General features: G+C 43.6%; 1 protein-coding gene across 2 annotated transcripts; it reads left to right on the forward strand.

Annotated features, from left to right (window-relative positions):
• Positions 1-2100: 2100 nt before the first annotated feature.
• Positions 2101-7912, forward strand: CFL2 (cofilin 2). Of its 2 annotated transcripts, none has more exons than XM_049825786.1 (4): positions 2101-2252; positions 3733-4040; positions 4141-4217; positions 4309-7912. In XM_049825786.1, exons 1-4 carry the CDS (start codon positions 2250-2252, stop codon positions 4419-4421), a joined length of 501 nt encoding a protein of 166 aa, XP_049681743.1. In that variant the 5' UTR covers positions 2101-2249; the 3' UTR covers positions 4422-7912. The 2 variants fall into 2 exon arrangements, with proteins under 2 accessions (XP_049681743.1, XP_049681744.1); XM_049825787.1 differs by lacking the exon at positions 2101-2252 and adding an exon at positions 2705-3605.
• The last annotated feature ends 9160 nt before the right edge of the window (positions 7913-17072 follow it).

The following is a 17072-nucleotide window of genomic DNA, read 5'->3' on the forward strand; positions in this document are numbered from 1 at the left end:
TTTCATAGTATTGCACAAGTGTTGAAGAAGCCCGCTGAGCCCGTGGCAGCGACCGTGGTCACTGGCACTGGAGGACGTACCGCACACGCGCACGGCTGCATCTGCTTGCAAAGACAAAGGAACCCCCACGCTGCTATTTGCCACGGCGGCCTCCCGACGTTGCGCATGGCTGCAAGGACGCAGACCTCCGTTTGGGACACTGAGCAGGCACAGCGTGCCATGACATGCTGCAGCGTCAGGAAGGCTGTTTTGGGAGACATTAAACCATCCTGACAAAGAGGATCTGAAACCGCTTAACGTCCACCCCAGTCCACGAAGCTGTGCAACAGCAGCAGATGCCCAGAAATGGGGCTGTCAAGACACTCCCGGGGACTTACGCTGGTTTAAGTCAAGCATAAAACTGTGTCTTCAGAGTTCTCCGGTTTAGGATTTGTGCTATTAATTCTCACAACGATTTTCACCTATCCTAACTTGTTTGGTCAAAAAGCAGCACATACTGTATTTGAAAACTGGACTGGGTAATGGCCGACTCTTTAAATGCAAATACGCAATAAGGGTACTCCTTCCTGGCTCCCACACTGCTGGCACTGAACAAGCAGTAAGAGCGAACAAGTAGCCATCAGCTGGAAAAACACCGAGTCTAATACTCTTGATGTTTTCAGCTCAGTGGCGGCGGGGAGTCCTGAACAGGTGGCTGTAAGGAGCTGAAGGGCAATATAGCTCCAGGTTAGCGATTTCAAGGGTGATGGGCCAAATTTTGAATATTGGTGCGTGCCATTCAGTCTTGAATTCTGCATACAGAGAGGGTGGGATGTAACTCAAATAGGAGATTGGAAACATAGTGGCTCGTCCGGTCAAGGTGGCCAAGAGCATATAGTAATGGAGAAAGGGGAAAAAACCCCACATCCCTCATGCCGTGCCGTGTGAAACGTGTATATATGTATGTATGCACGTATGTATATACACGCATGCCGACAAACACTAGTTTGCTGGTTTCCACCAAGGTACTATTAGCAATTCAGGTGTTTGGGGAGAGGCGGCCGACCGGCCATGATGCAGCTGCGTACTCCCTCGTACAGCTGTTTTGAGATCCTGCATCTTCTCAAGGATCTCTTGGTTTTCAGGCACACCGGTTCGGGGAGCAGAAAGCCGTGCAGTACCGACAACCCTCTTGTCCACTTGGATGGGCCAGAGGCAGAACGCTCCGTGTTTGGCGTGCTGTGCCTGAATGCCTGTCCAGCTCAGTCCGGACAAGCGGAACACCCTCGGGAGGGTTACCCTTCCTCGTGTTCGTGGAATTCACCTTCCTACGTTTTACCGCTGCTCCTTCCGCCTTGCGTGCGGCGTTCCGCCCCACCGCCTGAGCAGCTCCTTCAAAACCACAGGTGCTGTCTCCGCGCCAGGCCCCCCCCCCCCCCCCCGGGCCTTTCCCCACAGAGGCAAGGCAGCCGCGGCAGCAGCCCGGCTCCCGTTCCGCGGGTGGACAAGGACCCGTGGCACACGGCAGCCGCACAACGTCCCCCGTGCCGCCCCGTCGGGGCAGGCGGACAGACGGCGCTCGGCCCTGAACGCGTCGAGAGGCGGCCGACGCCACGGCCGTGGCTTTGGAGCCGTGCAAAGCACCCTGGCAAAGGCAGCGGCGCCGGGCAGGAGGTGCGGGGCAGGGCCGGGAGCCGCCGCGCCCGGGGCAGCCCCGCCTGGCTCCAGAAGGAGCCCTGCCGCCATCGCGCCCCGACCGGTCGCTTCTGCTCCGCGCCGGGCCGAGAGGCCGCATCGCCCCCTCGACGGCCGGCGACCCGCCGGGGTAGGCCGGGGGCCGGCCTAGCGGGGGGACGCCGGGGGCTGCGGGACCGAGCCGCGGCCGCCCGGGCGCTTCCAGCCGCACCCGCGGGGCAGCGGCGGCGCCTCCCCGCGCCGGGCGACCGGCCGGGCCCCGCCGCGGGGGAGAGGGGGCGGCCGGGCCCCGCCGCCCGCAGGCCCGGCCCGGCCCGGCGCGGCCCTGCCCCGCGGGGGAGGGGGGGGGGGGGGGCGGCCCGGCGCGGCGCGGCGCGGCCCGGCGGCACGTGGTGGCGGCGCGGCCCATGTGACCGGCCCTCCCCGGCCGCCGCGGCTCATCCCCCGCCCGGCCCGAGTCCCCGCCCGCCTCGCCCCCAGCGCAGCGCTCCGCTCCGCTCCGCTCTCCTGCGTGCAGCAGCCCCGCGCCGCAGGCAGCCGCCGCCGCCGCCGCCGCCGCCCCGGGACCCGGCGCCATGGTAAGGGCGGCGCGGCGCGGCCGAGCGGGGGGAGGGCGGCGGGAGTGGCCCGCGGCGGGCAGCGGCGGCAGCGCGGCCCGGTGGGGCGCGGGGCCGGGTTGAGCAGGCCCGGCGCGGCGCGGCCCGGCGCGGCGGCCTCCGGCGGCCATTTTAGTCTAATTTTAGCCGGGTGCGGGGGGAAGGGGCGGTGGGAGCGGCCGCGGGGCAGGAGCGGGCGGCGGGGCGGGCCGCGGCGGGGCCGGCGGTCGGGGCCGGCCGGGCGGCGCAGCGCTCCCTGCGGCATCGCCCGGCCGTGCGAGCGCCGGTCGGTGCGCGGCTGGCGAGGGGCGCCGGCGGGCGCGGGGAGAGGGGCCGCCGCGGCCCGCCCGGGGCCCGGCGCCGGGCCCGCGGCCGAGGGGGTGTCCCCGGCCGGCGGGGGAGCGGGGCGACCGCGGGCGCCCGTCGGGGCGGAGCGAGGGGTGGGCGAGAGCGGGGCTGGAGGGCGGCGGGACGGCCGGTCCCCCGGGGCGAGCGCCGTCCCCGCGAAGAAAGCGGGGAGCGGGGGGCCGGCGGGCTCCCCCGGCCGGGGACAAAGCCGGCGGCTGCCGGCGAGCCGCGCACCTGCCTCCCCCGGAGAGCCTGCGCTGGCGGCGCCCGCCGCTTCGGACGGAATTGCTGGGCCGAGAGCAAGGGCGCTGCGGATGCGTTTGGCTCGCCGGCTCGGCTCGCAGAGGGGCTTGCGAAATTATTTTCTCTTCGCCGCGAGCACGCCGTTTGCCCTGTCGGTGTTCCGTTTTCGTGCTGGGTTTAGGCTCGGGTTTGGTAAGGGCTTTGCGAGCCTTACGGTGGGGAGCCGTGCACATCGTAACTGGTGTTTTTTGTGTGAAGGAAGAGCAGCCGAGCGGTACTTGTGCAGCAGCACGGAGTAGGCATTCGGGAGTTTTTAAAGCGCGGTGTTGAAGCTGACACAATGCAGAAAACATTTCTGCTGCTTGTAGAGCCTTACATCACCCAGCAAAATGAGAGTCATGACGGTGCTGGATGTGAGCTGCTGCTGTAGCGTTTGTTCCGCTAAAAAAAACCCCACAAAAACCAAAACCCACCAAAAAAGCCACGCACCCTCCATCCCAACCCAAACCTACAAACTCGTCTCCGATGTCCAGTGTGTCGTCCCCTGGCTCTCCTCCTCCTCCTCCCAAATAGGCCAAATGCATGGTAAGGTAATGGAAGACTGCTTGAGTAGTACGGTTGTGTGCCTAGTTGTATAAAACTGCTGTCCAGAATCACAGCGGAAGATGCCGAGATCTGCAACAAGAGAGTACAGAATTTACACCTCCTTTATATCTTCTGCTCCACAGAAGATAATGTGTTCAGGTTGAGTATAGTATTTTTATTCTTACAGGGGCAGGCAGACTTCTTTATCTACCGCTGCGGGCTATCATCTTTTCTAGTGAGTGTTAATTTTTGCTGTTTAAATTATTCCTTTGATCTCATTTTACAGGCTTCTGGAGTAACAGTGAATGATGAAGTCATAAAGGTTTTCAATGACATGAAAGTAAGGAAATCTTCAACCCCAGAAGAAATTAAAAAAAGAAAGAAAGCCGTTCTTTTCTGCTTAAGTGATGACAAAAAACAAATAATTGTAGAGGAGTCAAAGCAGATACTGGTTGGTGACATTGGAGATACCGTGGAGGACCCCTATACAGCCTTTGTGAAGTTGCTACCTTTGAACGATTGCCGATACGCTTTGTATGATGCCACATATGAGACAAAGGAATCTAAGAAAGAAGACCTGGTATTTATATTCTGGTGCGTAAAAGCAAAGCTTGCTGTTAAAATTGAATGTTCTGGAGTTAACGCTGGGTGGCTGAATAACTGTTTTGTTGTGGTTTTCTTCTTTCCTCTAAAGGGCTCCTGAAAGTGCACCTTTAAAAAGCAAGATGATCTACGCAAGCTCTAAAGATGCCATTAAAAAGAAATTTACAGGTACGGACCTAACAATGTTTTGCTCATTAATTATAATGCCATTTCGAGGTCGAGGTTCTCACAAGTACGTTGTTGTCCGTCTGTCTTTCAGGTATTAAACATGAGTGGCAAGTAAATGGTTTGGATGATATTAAGGACCGTTCAACACTTGGAGAGAAATTGGGAGGCAACGTGGTAGTTTCACTTGAAGGAAAACCCTTATAAAAAGACAGACAAGTGCCATCTGGATCTAAGGAGCTTCCATTTCTGCAGCTCGTTCAATTGGAATAGTATTAGTCTCCCTGTCCCCTTCCCTCCTCAAAAAAAAAAAGTCCCTTCCCTAATGGCCCTGAAGGAGATGTCATTGTTAAGCAGTCTACCAGTGATTGCCATTAGACTGTTTAATCCTGGTAGTTTTATGTAGGATCCAAGGAATGCTTTCACGTCATACTCTTAGCCAAAACTGACGTTGCAGGCATTCCTTGCAACGTGTACAATGAATGTGATAGTTAATGTGAATAGTCTAGCAGACAGCAAAGGGTAAGCTCATTGAATGCCTTGAAAGTATTGTCCACTGGTCGGATGGTAGACTCTATACAGTATTACTTACAGTTGCACTTGATTGCAGTTCCATGAGGCTCTTGTGCATTCATACACCTCACCTGCCTTGACAAGCCTATTTTTGTGACATGGCAGCACACAACACTATGCATTTAAAGCACTTTTTTGTAATATGTTTGACCCGCCCCCCCCCCCCCCAAAGGAATGCCAATTAAGTTGCTGTAACTGTGTCATCAAATTATTGTAGTACCTCAGTTTCATTCCTGTTACATGCATATCTTTATAAATGAAGTAGCTGTTACGATGCCTTTTGTTTTCCATTGAATGTACACTACTGAACAGGAGTAGAAGTTATCTTGTTTACCATGTGAGTCTTGAAACACTAAAGTTTTGTAAAACATCAGTCATGGTGGCAATTTCTGTATTAAAAAGAGCCTTAAATGGAACATTGTTTTTCGAGATCAAAAACTGGCCACGCTGCAATAAAACTTGTGGCTTATTACAGAACGTTGCCTTGTTTTCATTGGAAAATAGAGTTTTTAAGTATGTTTAAGCATATTTCAAATAACTTCTGTGGAAAGTATTGTAAAGATAATCATTAATCTCATCTTAAATAATGCAAGTTTTTCATTCCTAATCATGATTTAGGCACTGCTTTACAATACTTTGTGGCTCTGTTCTGATCATTCGATAAAGGACCTGATCCTAGTTTACTGTTAAAAGTAAAGAAGCTACCACTACTAGAGACCATTAGTTCCATGAAACACTTGTGTCAGAAACGTAAAAATACGAAGCAATTAAGTATGCAGTGTGTTTTGTACCTGAATGTTCTTAAAGTTCTACATGTCAGAGTAAAACCTTGCACGAGATCTTACAGCTTGCCATCTTTTTCAGTAAGATGATGTGTAATGACAGTTATATGCAGAATATGAAGCCGGTAAATTACTTTTGTTTCTTCAGTGTTGCAGTTAGGATGGACTTGGTACAAGAAGTAGGCTAAATGAACTGTTCTACTTGTTAGCTTCTATGTAAATAGAACTGGAAAGTGTTTGCCACTACCGAGGCTTACATCGGGGACATGTTCTGGCTGGGAGCCAAATAATGCTCTCCTTATAGAGAATTTGATCTGCTCTGTGTGAGCAATCCTCCGTTAGCCAGAGCTATTTATGGCAAACACATGCTTTTGTATCTTGTCATCGTTATCCACAAATGGCAAAACTGGACATGATTCTTCTGGTATGCATAAAGGAGTGCTGTTAGGCAGCCACTTGCAGCTGAACTGTACATGCTGCTAGAAGGAATGCTCTTTATCATTACCTTATTTTAAAAAGTTGGTAGAGTAGAACTGTGGATCTGTTCAATATGGGCCCTTTATGTTCAGTCCATAGCCCATTTTCAACAAGGAAGCGGATAATATTAAAAATATTTTGGGTTGGTTTTTTTTTTTTAATAGTTTAAATAACCTAGTGGTGCTGTGTTTAGGCTCTCTTGTCCTGTAGAACTTTAAGACTTTGTTTCAGGCTTCTGGCTATCCCTATGACTTGCACACCTCATTGTGTTAGCTGTTCTATGTAGACTAAACTTTACTAGAATTTAACTAAAAAGGCATGATGACCACTGACTTACTAAGTGTATTAATGAGTCTTGGTTTTGTTCTGCAAAACTCTCCTTTCAGGTACCTTTTAAGGTTGAGAAGTAACCGATGGTATGCATGTTGTCTAGATTAAAAAAAAAAAAAAAAATCTTCTTATTCCTCAAAATAGTCTATTTCTGATTATTCACGTTGTGTGCAAAGCCCAGTTTAATGTAAAGATCTACTTTGTGCTTTATGTTTGACTTGAGTTCAGTACAGTATAATGAAATGATCTTTTAACTGATTTTTCACAAGGTATCAATGGTTTCTTGAGAAAAAGCCAAAACTGAAAATGTTAAATTTTAATAAACCCATTTGAATTTCATTTTAGACAGTAAGCTTTTTTAAGCAGTACTGTGTTTAAATTTATTGTTTGTCTTTCCAGACTGTTTGCAGCAAAGATGTCTGTGGCTTCTAAGTTGAATATTAAAGGTTAGTTTTGTGGGTTTTTTTAAACTAGCTTAGGTGTATATTCACTCAGTCCAAGTAGATATAAAATTGAAGCACAAACTGTATTTATGTAAGATTCCTACCAAAACAAGTTTTGGATCCAGAAGGATCAGCCTGCCTTCAGTTTGTTCTTGAAATGACTGACTGACTGACTGATGTGAGGTCCAATTCAGATGGCTTGCTTTTAAAAAAAAAAAAAACAAAACAAAACAATAAAGTGCTACAGAACTGTTACTGTTTGAATTATAAAACAAATGAGAGACAGCTGGCATCTGTTCCAAAATGGTTTGTCAGCTGTTGTTTTCTGTCATTATGCAAAATGGTGAGGGCCTCATTGTGATCGAGAAGTGGAGGAAAATCCTCTCAAGTTGAATATCTTCTGTGTATCTCCGTGTAGATGTGACTTTTGGGTATCTTGGCTTCAGTTATTTTATTGATAAAGAAATGTTAAATAAAATTTTCATGAGAGTAGCTTGTGCAGAAATGGCATTTTTCTTCTTCTAAAAAAAAAACAACTTCAAAACCAGCAGTTGCTTTGTTTGATTTGGTAAATTCTGGAAGAGGTATAGACATGCAGGTTTGATTCTCCAAAAAGGGAAATCGGTCCAAGACCAGGGTGAGTAGGTGAGGTTTATGCTTGTGGCGATTTCAGAAATGCAAACTTAAATTTATACGGACTTGAGTGTAAGAATCACTCCTAGTCAGACCATTAAATGGATTTTGAGTATGTTTGGTTAAACCCAAAGTGGTTCCCTGAGTGGAAGAGTCTTTTTCTCCTGTACCATTCCCTCAGAACGAGTGATGGAATACAGCAATTGCCACAATTTGATAATAAGCTTTACTCTCTTATGCCAATTCCAGTATAAACCAAATTTTCATGTCTGCCTATTTTTTTATAAACGTCTGTAAGTTCCCCTTAGTTTGTGGTGGCAAGTTAATGATTGTAGAGTGAAAACACGGCTCTAATGGTGGATGAAAGATCATCAATGTAGCACCTGTCTATAAGTATTGAATTTCTTTGAAATATTTCTGATTTTGAAAACCTGGTATAAATAAAATTAATTTAAATGTCTTCAGATGTTGAGTTTGTTTGTGTGCTAGGCAGCACCTATGCTAATCGCTTTGCTGATGTCTTTGGGTTGGGAGCAGCCCAGACACTCTGAAAGGAGAGATCATGGAGTAAGTGCGTGGAATACGTGCATTTTTGTAATGGGTTTCACCTACAGCCCGTTCAGTTCAATACCTAGCTGTAGGAAAAGCCAGCACCAGTGGCTCTGGAGGTAGGCTTAAAAATGTTTTTAGTGGCTGGTGCTGGATAACCTTTTTCTTGTGTTGGGTCCCAGCTCACATGTTCAGAAAATTGGGTGTGGTTTTTTTTTGTTTTTTTTTTTTTGTTTGTTTGTTTTTTTTTTAAAAAGGTAGCAAAAAGTATCTTTACACTGACCAATCATTTTTAATACTTGGAAGAAAGTGAGCTGATGCTGTGTGAAAAAGGTGACTCTCAGAAGAATTTATCGAAAGATTATCCTTTTGGTATCAGTGGTATCTCTCAATGTAAAGTTTCTTGGATCTAGGAATAGCTTAACTGGAAGAGAGTTAATTTTGTGAACAAAGCTGTCAAGAAACAGCTTCATTGGATTCTCTGGAGAAGACAGGCTTTTACACTGTGGATTATCAATCTTTTTAGTGTTTACCTAACATAAGCTTTCTGTGTGGCTATTGGGGAGATATATGAGAATATGCATTAAAAATGAGTGAAAGATCTCTTTCTGAAATTAAGTATTTTTATACAAATTACTGCTTAGTTAAAAAATGTTCTATTCTTACTATATTCATACCTGGTGCTTGACACCCTATTGAATTTAGGCATTTCCCTGCCTCACCTCCTGTGCTGTTAAATCTACAATAACCCCCATACATCTTACTATTCCTTGCATTGCTTAGTTGTGCAATCTACTAGTAACATCTCAAAAAAAAGTACTAAAGTGAAAAATTAAAGCCTTTCATAGGAAATTCGAATAGGTAACGTAATTTATGTTGTTTATTTGATGATTTGATATAATTGTCTTTTTATGTTGTAAGGCTTACAGCAAAAATGTGTGCTATTGGGAGGCACTGAAAGTAATTTTGACAGTGTCTTTTTAATATCTCATTGCAGATTAATATTTCTGTTGCCAGCTTTACTTCATAGTTACTTAGAAAACTAATGATTGGAAAAGAAGCTTGAAGGTGCCACTATTTCAAAAAGTTTCTAAATGTCAATTCGGATTATAAAAAAAAACCAAACACAAACTTCAATTTCCTGCTGCTAGCTTAATTTTTATTCTTGTGTGAACAGGCTTAGGAATGTGTGTGTAGCTGTAATCATGCCTCTCCTCTTCCACCTCTTTATTTTTAAAAACAGCTGTGTCACTGCAAATCCCTACCATCTGCCCGCCATCTTCTGTAAAGCTTTACAGGCAATCTCCACTTGTACCTTTTAGTATCTGTTTTTCCCCCTCTCTTTTCTGTGATTGTAGGGGTTTGATTTAGAAAAATTGAATGCTGTAATATTAGGCTCCTCAAAAGCTTTTCTATTATGCAGAAAGTTAAAAGCATCAGTTACTCTCTGGTGAGCACAGCTGCAGGGTATACATTGGGTTGAAAAAAGAGATGTGATTTTGAGAACCAGTTTAGAGAGCCTTATTTGTGTCTGCTTCCTCTTAGGGGCAGCACTGCTTTCATCTGTGACCTTCTATTAAGGCTAATGGGAGAGCTAAGCTTTTCTTCCATTTTGGCTGTTTCAACAGAAAATTGAATGTGCATGTAGCAAACAAGGTGCAGGGAAGCAGAGGAAGGTTTAGAAGGAGCAGTTTTTCATCGAGACCTGTACATCTGGGGCGGGGGGAAAGGGTTACAGCAGAGGATTTGTTTCCTTTTAATTTCATCATGAGCTTGCAGCTGTAAAAGCTGAGCTTATGTTATCTTTTGCTCTGCCTGAGCATACTGATTCCACAGTCTCAATGCTTTTAAGCAATGAAATGTGAACGAACAGCTCTGTATCGGTGAAATTTGTTTTACTCCTACAAACATGAAGCTATGCTATAATGGGGCTCTTGGTTAGCAATATCATACAGGTGATGCCCCTAAACTCCATTTGAACAACCCTTTAAAAATGTGTATTTTTTTTGATTACACCAAATACAGTAATTAAGCCATTACACTCAGAGTGAGGATGAACGGGTGTAGTTCTTAATTAGGTGACTGCAAGTGACAAATATAATTTATGTTCATATTTTAGAGTCTTATCCCTGTTATTTAAGCGTGACTTAGAAATGAAATACTTCCTGGTCCATAGAACTCGTTGCCTGCATAAATTCTTTTAAGAAGCAGTAGCATAATTTTAGCTCTTCGTTGACTATACTGATGCAGAACCTGTCACCTGAAGGTTTTTATTCTTCTCCGTTGGTGACTTCCCTTTGTAGTGCTGCATTATTTCTCTGCATCCACACTTCAAAATCAGTTCCCAGAACGCTCCTTCCAAGTAACCAGAATTCCTAAACAATATTTATTCTGCGTGACTAAAGTAGAAAGGCATCTTGTAGAACACCCATAGGAAACAAATGCATGGCATTAGCCTACGTGGCCACTGAACATGTTTGGCCGTGCGTGCCCTCTCTGACTGTTGGGTTATTCTGATGAGAACGTCAGCCCGTTCAGGTTTGTGTGCAACAGCCCAACTCAGAAAATTTGTGGAAACAGAAAACAATGTCTTAATTTTTCTCAGATATAGACTTTACAAGCTGGCCGAACGCCTTGTTCACTGGTAAGGCTGAGTGAAACAGTGATCAGGGTAACAGTGATAACCACTTTCTTTTTTAATATTTTTTTACCTCTTCTGACAAAAGCACCTGGCTTTGGTTCTAGCCAGTTTTACAGATTTACTTTGACAGGTGCAATGGTTGGAAGTATTTTCAGGACAAGCTATAGTTAGATATATAACCTTTCGATAATTCTGGTAGTTGCTTTGGTCTCATTATTTTAATTCAGTCACTTCAACTCCAATTTTAACTGCCTGGAGTTCAGCATTGCCAATATAATGCTCACAGCACGTCATAAACATCATTTAAAAGTCATCATCGTCAACATCAGTAATAATTTCAATCAGTTTTATTTCTATAGCCTGGTCTCAGTTTTGCAAGGAGGATGACAACTCTCTTAAAAGTCAAGTGGTCTTCCAGTGCGCTCCTGACTGAACACCTGATCTTTGTGACAGGGTTGAAGAAGTGTTGGAGCATTCACATCAGAGCAGTTTGCTTTGCTTTCTTGCACAGCTGGTTAAATTTCCTAACCTGGGATAAGTTGATGTTACTGTGGTATCAATGTCTAAAAGCATTTCACCTCCTTTTTAATTCTTAATAGAATGGACAGACTGCAATTATAGTATTTTCTTATGGTAATATAGTCAGCCATCTCAGCTATGAATTTTATTTTTTCCTGATTACCAGAAGGGAGAAAAGAATGCTTCTCATAGCACTGTGCAGCATAAGGCCAAAATACAGCACCGACATTACCTGTGGGCATAATTGTTTCTAGCTATCGTGGCTGTTGTAGCAGGTACAAAACACGAGCTTGTCAAACTTTAGTTGTGCACGTCTTGGTAGACTCCAGGAAAGAGCCGTGGTGAGAGTCTGAGGATCTGGCACTCTAGCTCTGTCCCTGCAACATCTCTGTAACATCACGAGGCTACGCCTACTCTAGAATTTCTCTTTCCGGAATCGTACATTGCTGTCCTACCTTACTTTGGAAGTCAGAGTGACTGTTAGCTCAAGACATCTTCAGGAACACTAGGTAGGACTGCTGTTGCTCTAATAGTGAAATACAAAGTCGAGATATTTCCCGTAATAGCTTTGTGCACGCTGGATTGAAGAAGCACGTGACTCTGTGTATATCTGCGCTTATCCTGTGCACAAAGTAATAATAATACATAAAAATACGTTTAACACCGAGAGTAAATCAGAATCTTACTTTAATGTAACAGCTGCATTCTTTGGAGAATAGTGAGGATAAGATTTTTCCAAAAGTTTACTAACAAATATCCAAGAAATGGAATAACATTTTCATGTTTGTGCTTTAAATATTGTCTAGATATTTAAGGAACCTGGAGCTTCCTGCTTTTACCTCTTCTTCGTTTTTTTTTTTTTAGAAATGGTGTTAATAACGCAGTCTTTCTGCTGTAATACCAAACTGTGTGAAGATGGGAAGAGTGATTTCTCTTTGCACCAGCATCTTAACATTGTTTGCAAATACAGATCCTCTCAGTTTCTTCTTAAAATAGTGTTTGGATCACATCAGTGGTTAACGGACAAGAACATAGGATTTTTTAAGTCCCATTTTGCAGTGTTTTTGAGCTATGAGATGAAAACTTGTAATGACCAGAGGGTTTATTTGGGGAAAAAAAACCCCAACTTTTTAAAGCTTATATTTTTCTCTGCTAACAGGTTTTTTATGCTGTAATTTGCCCATGAAGTTCTGTTCTTTCTCTTTTGTTAGTTACTTGGTTTTGGTGTTCTCACTTCCCCCATACTGCATTGTGTTTCAGTCTAATATGGACTGGATTAAATTGTTATCAAAGGAAGGAGATATTATGTATATAAAATATACAGTTACTGTAGGATAGCGTAAACTCTTTGCTTGACCCAGTTTTATGGAGATATTTCTTTGTACGGGGATGGGATCACAGTTAAGGAAAAGGGACGAATGGGTTTGCTGAGAGTATGTAGGAGCACTCAGTGGGAATGAGATTATTGTTGCAGTGCTTAATCCTGAAACAATCATAGACCATCTCATCAACCTTGCACCAGCATTTGAGAGAGATTAATATTCTAGCTACTTCATTATATTAGTCTGAGATCATTTTCCACTGTTATAAACTTGGAGCTCTCCAGATAAATATAGAATATTTATACCTGTGATGAATGTTTGGATGTTTTCACGTGTGTTATGTTTTTTAAAAGATGATTCATAACTAGTGGAAATGTAGTTCTTCAGTGTCTTTTAAGGGGCCAAAAATGAAAGTGAAGGTTATAGAAGCAACCAGTTCACTTAATCTGTTTTGGGGAATTGCTATAATGTTATCAGGCTTGCTTTTCCATCTGTTGGGCATAGTGTGAAAGAGTGCATAGAAAGGTTATTGTGGTGTCATAGTATCTGTTATCACTGACGTTAAATATGTTTAATGGCAGTGAAGTTACAAGTCATGCTGTATGCAAAAGGAATAAAAAATATTCTCAGCTGAGAATTTGTCATTTTCCTAGACAGTAACATTTTGTTCCTTTTGAACAGGTATAAGAGTCCTGCTGTGTCTTTGTTTCCTTAGAGAGGAAAATGACAAAATTGAGCATTTCCCCTCCCCTTGATTTGCTTTCTCTGTCCCTTCTCCTCTAAAGCATTTTCCCCCCTTTTGGCCTATAGGCAGAAATTGCTCACCCACTTCCTCCAATCTTCCCATTTATCTGAGTTACCTCAGTTTCACCTCCTCTCATCACCATCCTTTTTGCTCCCTGCTAGCTCTGACTCTCCTCTGGTCCTGTTCCCTCTTATTAGCAGTGTGCTTTATTCATAGAACAAACAAGAAAAAACCCCAACCCCTTTTTGATCCATTTACTGGTTTCTCTTTTCAAAAATATGTGGCCTTACACTTACAAAGAAATTGTTCGAAGAGTAAACTTGGCTACAGTTCGCTAAAGTGGCAAAGAGTTTGAAATAATCTCTTGAGATGTTTGAACAGTTCCGTTCTGCTCCTGGAGTTTTACTGTGAAATCTGGACTTCACCATTTAGATGGGAATTGCCATATTGGGTTATTTTATGCTTTCCTCAGTGGCAGAAGCCTAACTGGCCTTTTTTGCAATCATTAAAGCATCTGGTTTCAGCTGTTAACTTCCACAAAAGTGGTAAGTACTTACAGTGTGGGGAGATGCTATGGATGCATGAATTTATGGTATATTGAAAACTGAAGCTGTAGAAATAGTGTGAAATACACTGTGTATAAACACAGAAAGCTGAAATGTAATTGCATGGCTCATTAGTTAAGTCTTCATAGTCAAATCAAGAAAATCTCTGTATTATAAAATGTATACAAAAATGCCACAAGGATTACAGGCCTTATTACCAACTTTACATGTTCAGAAAATAAAAAAAAAAGGCAAGAAGTAGCCTTCTGTATGATCCAAAGTTATATTAATATCATATCTTTTAAGAGTTTTAATCTGCTTCCTTTTCTGAAACCTTGTGTTATGCTTAATTCACCTCCTCATGCTTTTCTCGGTAGTCTCAAGCACTAGAAACTGACAGCATTGCAGTGAGGATTTACTTCCTTTTCCTGATCTTACAAAGAAAAGAAAAAAAGTCTGTGATGAAGAGATATATGAAGTAGGGCCATCTGAGGGTGCTGTTCGACAACATAGCGAAGACAATTTAATGACACGTGTGGGATGAGAAGGGGATTCCTGCAGAAGCTGGGCTGAATGCTCCCCCTCTTTTCTGCTGGTGCTTAACCCTGCTTCACCAGGCAGTGAATTTAGGAATCTACACTTCTCACTTATTTTGGGAAAGGTTATTTTTTTTGCTTGTTTAGGAAGGCACGATGCCTGAAATGTTTCAGATGTTTCTGAGAGTTGCCTCGGTCTTGGTAGATCAGTATATGGTATGCAGGGTGTCTGTGGAGGAGCTAAACTTACTTTGTGTTCATGACAGCCGCCGTGCTCCTGTGTGGTGTTCTGTGCATTTCCAGGTGATGACGGGCTATTGTATTACCTACATCTTGTACAGTAAGTCCAGCTCTTCCAGGAAGAATTGGACATTCTCTGTCCGTATATTACACAGCAGATATGTACACTCACAATGTATTTAACATGGATCAGAAGCATCGGATGTTTGGGTCTCTGGTAGGTAGTGAATGATTGTGCCATAGTCATATGTGTCTCTGCTGGCAAATCTCAGGCAAAAATCTGGAAAGCCAGATGATCACTTGCATCTCATCTTCTTGTCATGTACGTACTTTAAACTGCATATTCTTCAGTACTCTGATTCCTGTACGTATATCCAGCAGCAGTGAAATTTAGTCCATCAAATCTCAGCTGCTCATAATGCCACCCAAGACATGTAACAGCATTTAAATGTTTAACTTCAGGTGAAACGTGGAGTTACACTACATCAGACATGTGCATGCCTGACTCTAGCTCTTGCTTCCTCTCTTCGCTCCTTTTAAGTGTTCTGGCCACCCTTCCCCCATGAAGATCTGTGATATGAATTAACTGAATTCCTCAGATTCTGAAGTCCTTACTACAAGCTTTTCAGAGACTGGGAGTCCTGCCATGCCATAGTATTCCTAAGGGTGTAGGCAATCATGATCCATGTACAGCATGTCACAGAGCTTTGAATATCCAAGGGCCAGCACTTCTGGAGAGTTTTTTGCTTTGTTCGTTTAGTTAGTGAGACAAACTTTGTTTGCTCAACTTCAGCTTTCTGTTAGCATTCCAGGTGATTTTTTTCTAGCGGTGTTCTGAGTGGAAAAGTAAATTACAAGTTTACTACAGACTAGTTAGAAAACAAGAGTAACTGGCAGAATAGCTCACCTGATGTGTATTTGGAATTCAACTGGTGCATGCATGTGCTAAGTATATATGAAGTTGGGTGTTTTTTTGTCAGGACTGACGTAGTCCAGGCATAATCAGGGGTAGCTCCATTAAAATCAGTGAAAGTTAGAAATGCTTATTACATATTCATTAGTGTCTGGAATCATTAGAACAGTATGGTGTGATGTTAATGGCAGCAGGGGAATGCTCTGGGTGTACAGTAGACGAAGACAAGTATTTTACTAGCATTATGCTTACAGGTCAGGACTCCATGCTGTGCACGTGAAAGTTTGCACATCATTTTTCTATCAAATCCAGCTGACGGGGAATGGACAACCTGATGCCAGCCAATGGGGCTTTCATTCCAACCACTCGCTATTGCCAGCCTTTAAGCCATATAGCCCCTGCCCCTGCCTTTTTTCCCCACAAGTTTATCAAGTTCACCTTAAAATTAGTTATTTTTTTTCTTTCTACTACTACAATGGAGATGATGTTCCAGAATCCTGCTTTGATGTTTTGAAGCCTTATTTTAATTCCAGCCTGAATATATTCTTGAGCTTTTTATTTTTACCTGTATTGTTCTTTATTTTGAATAGCCTTGCCTTTCCCTTTTTTTAATCCCCTGATGTTACATTCTCTTCTTTTAGTTGTTCACACCAAGATATTTTTGGTAAGATAGCTTTCTTCATCCCCTTAATGGCCCTAGCAGCACCTCTTTGTACCTGGTCCAGTTTGAATCTATCTTTCCTGAACATGTTTGACCAGGCCTTACCACTACATGTTATGAAGATATTAATGCATTGCTTTCTCTGCATCACAGAATCCTATGCCTTCTTCCATTAGAGTCTGATATATATCATGTGATTGATATATCTACTTCTTTCTCCTCCTCTGCTCTTTCCTCATGCTTATAGAAATTTCTTTTGCCCCCTAAGATAATCACTTTGCATGATTCACTACAAAATTCCACCCTATTTCTGTTACTGCAGTTCTGAAGGCCATGAAGGTCTTCCTGCATGATACTCCAGTCCTCTTCTGTATCAGTAGCACCTTCCAGTTGGCAGCAAATTTCATTAGCTCATTGACTTCCTATTTTTTTGTGCCAAGGTCATTAATGAGAAGATTAAATAAGATTGTTCCCAGAGTGAATCTAGGAAGCTCCATTAATAATTCCCCTTTCTCCTGACAGAAGACTCCTCTTCAGTCAGTTTCTTATATGCTTTACAGTTCATATATTAGTCTTGATTTTCATCTTAATTAATGTTGTACAAGATACATTCAGGAGTCTAGCAAGATTAAGTCTAGTGTCTATCTCTGTAAAGAACAGGCAATCATTTTATCAAATAAATATATTGAACAAGTCTAGAATAATTTATCAATGATAAGTGGGTATTTTTATCCCACTTCCATATCCCTCTTTATCTTTTATTACATTTCCCTTCCAAATGTGTCATAAAATCCTGATCATTATTCAGCTCAGATGTACATGCTTTGGCAGCTGCCTAGTTCACTTATTGCGTTTCTTGAATATATCTAAAAATTAATATTAAAAGATTGCTATCTGACTTTTATTGTTAATGAATTAAGCCCCAAGTATTTGGTACTTCATTAAAAAT

The sequence above is a fragment of the Accipiter gentilis genome, chromosome 22, assembly GCF_929443795.1.
Source record: "Accipiter gentilis chromosome 22, bAccGen1.1, whole genome shotgun sequence".
NCBI classification, from domain to species: domain Eukaryota; kingdom Metazoa; phylum Chordata; class Aves; order Accipitriformes; family Accipitridae; genus Astur; species Astur gentilis.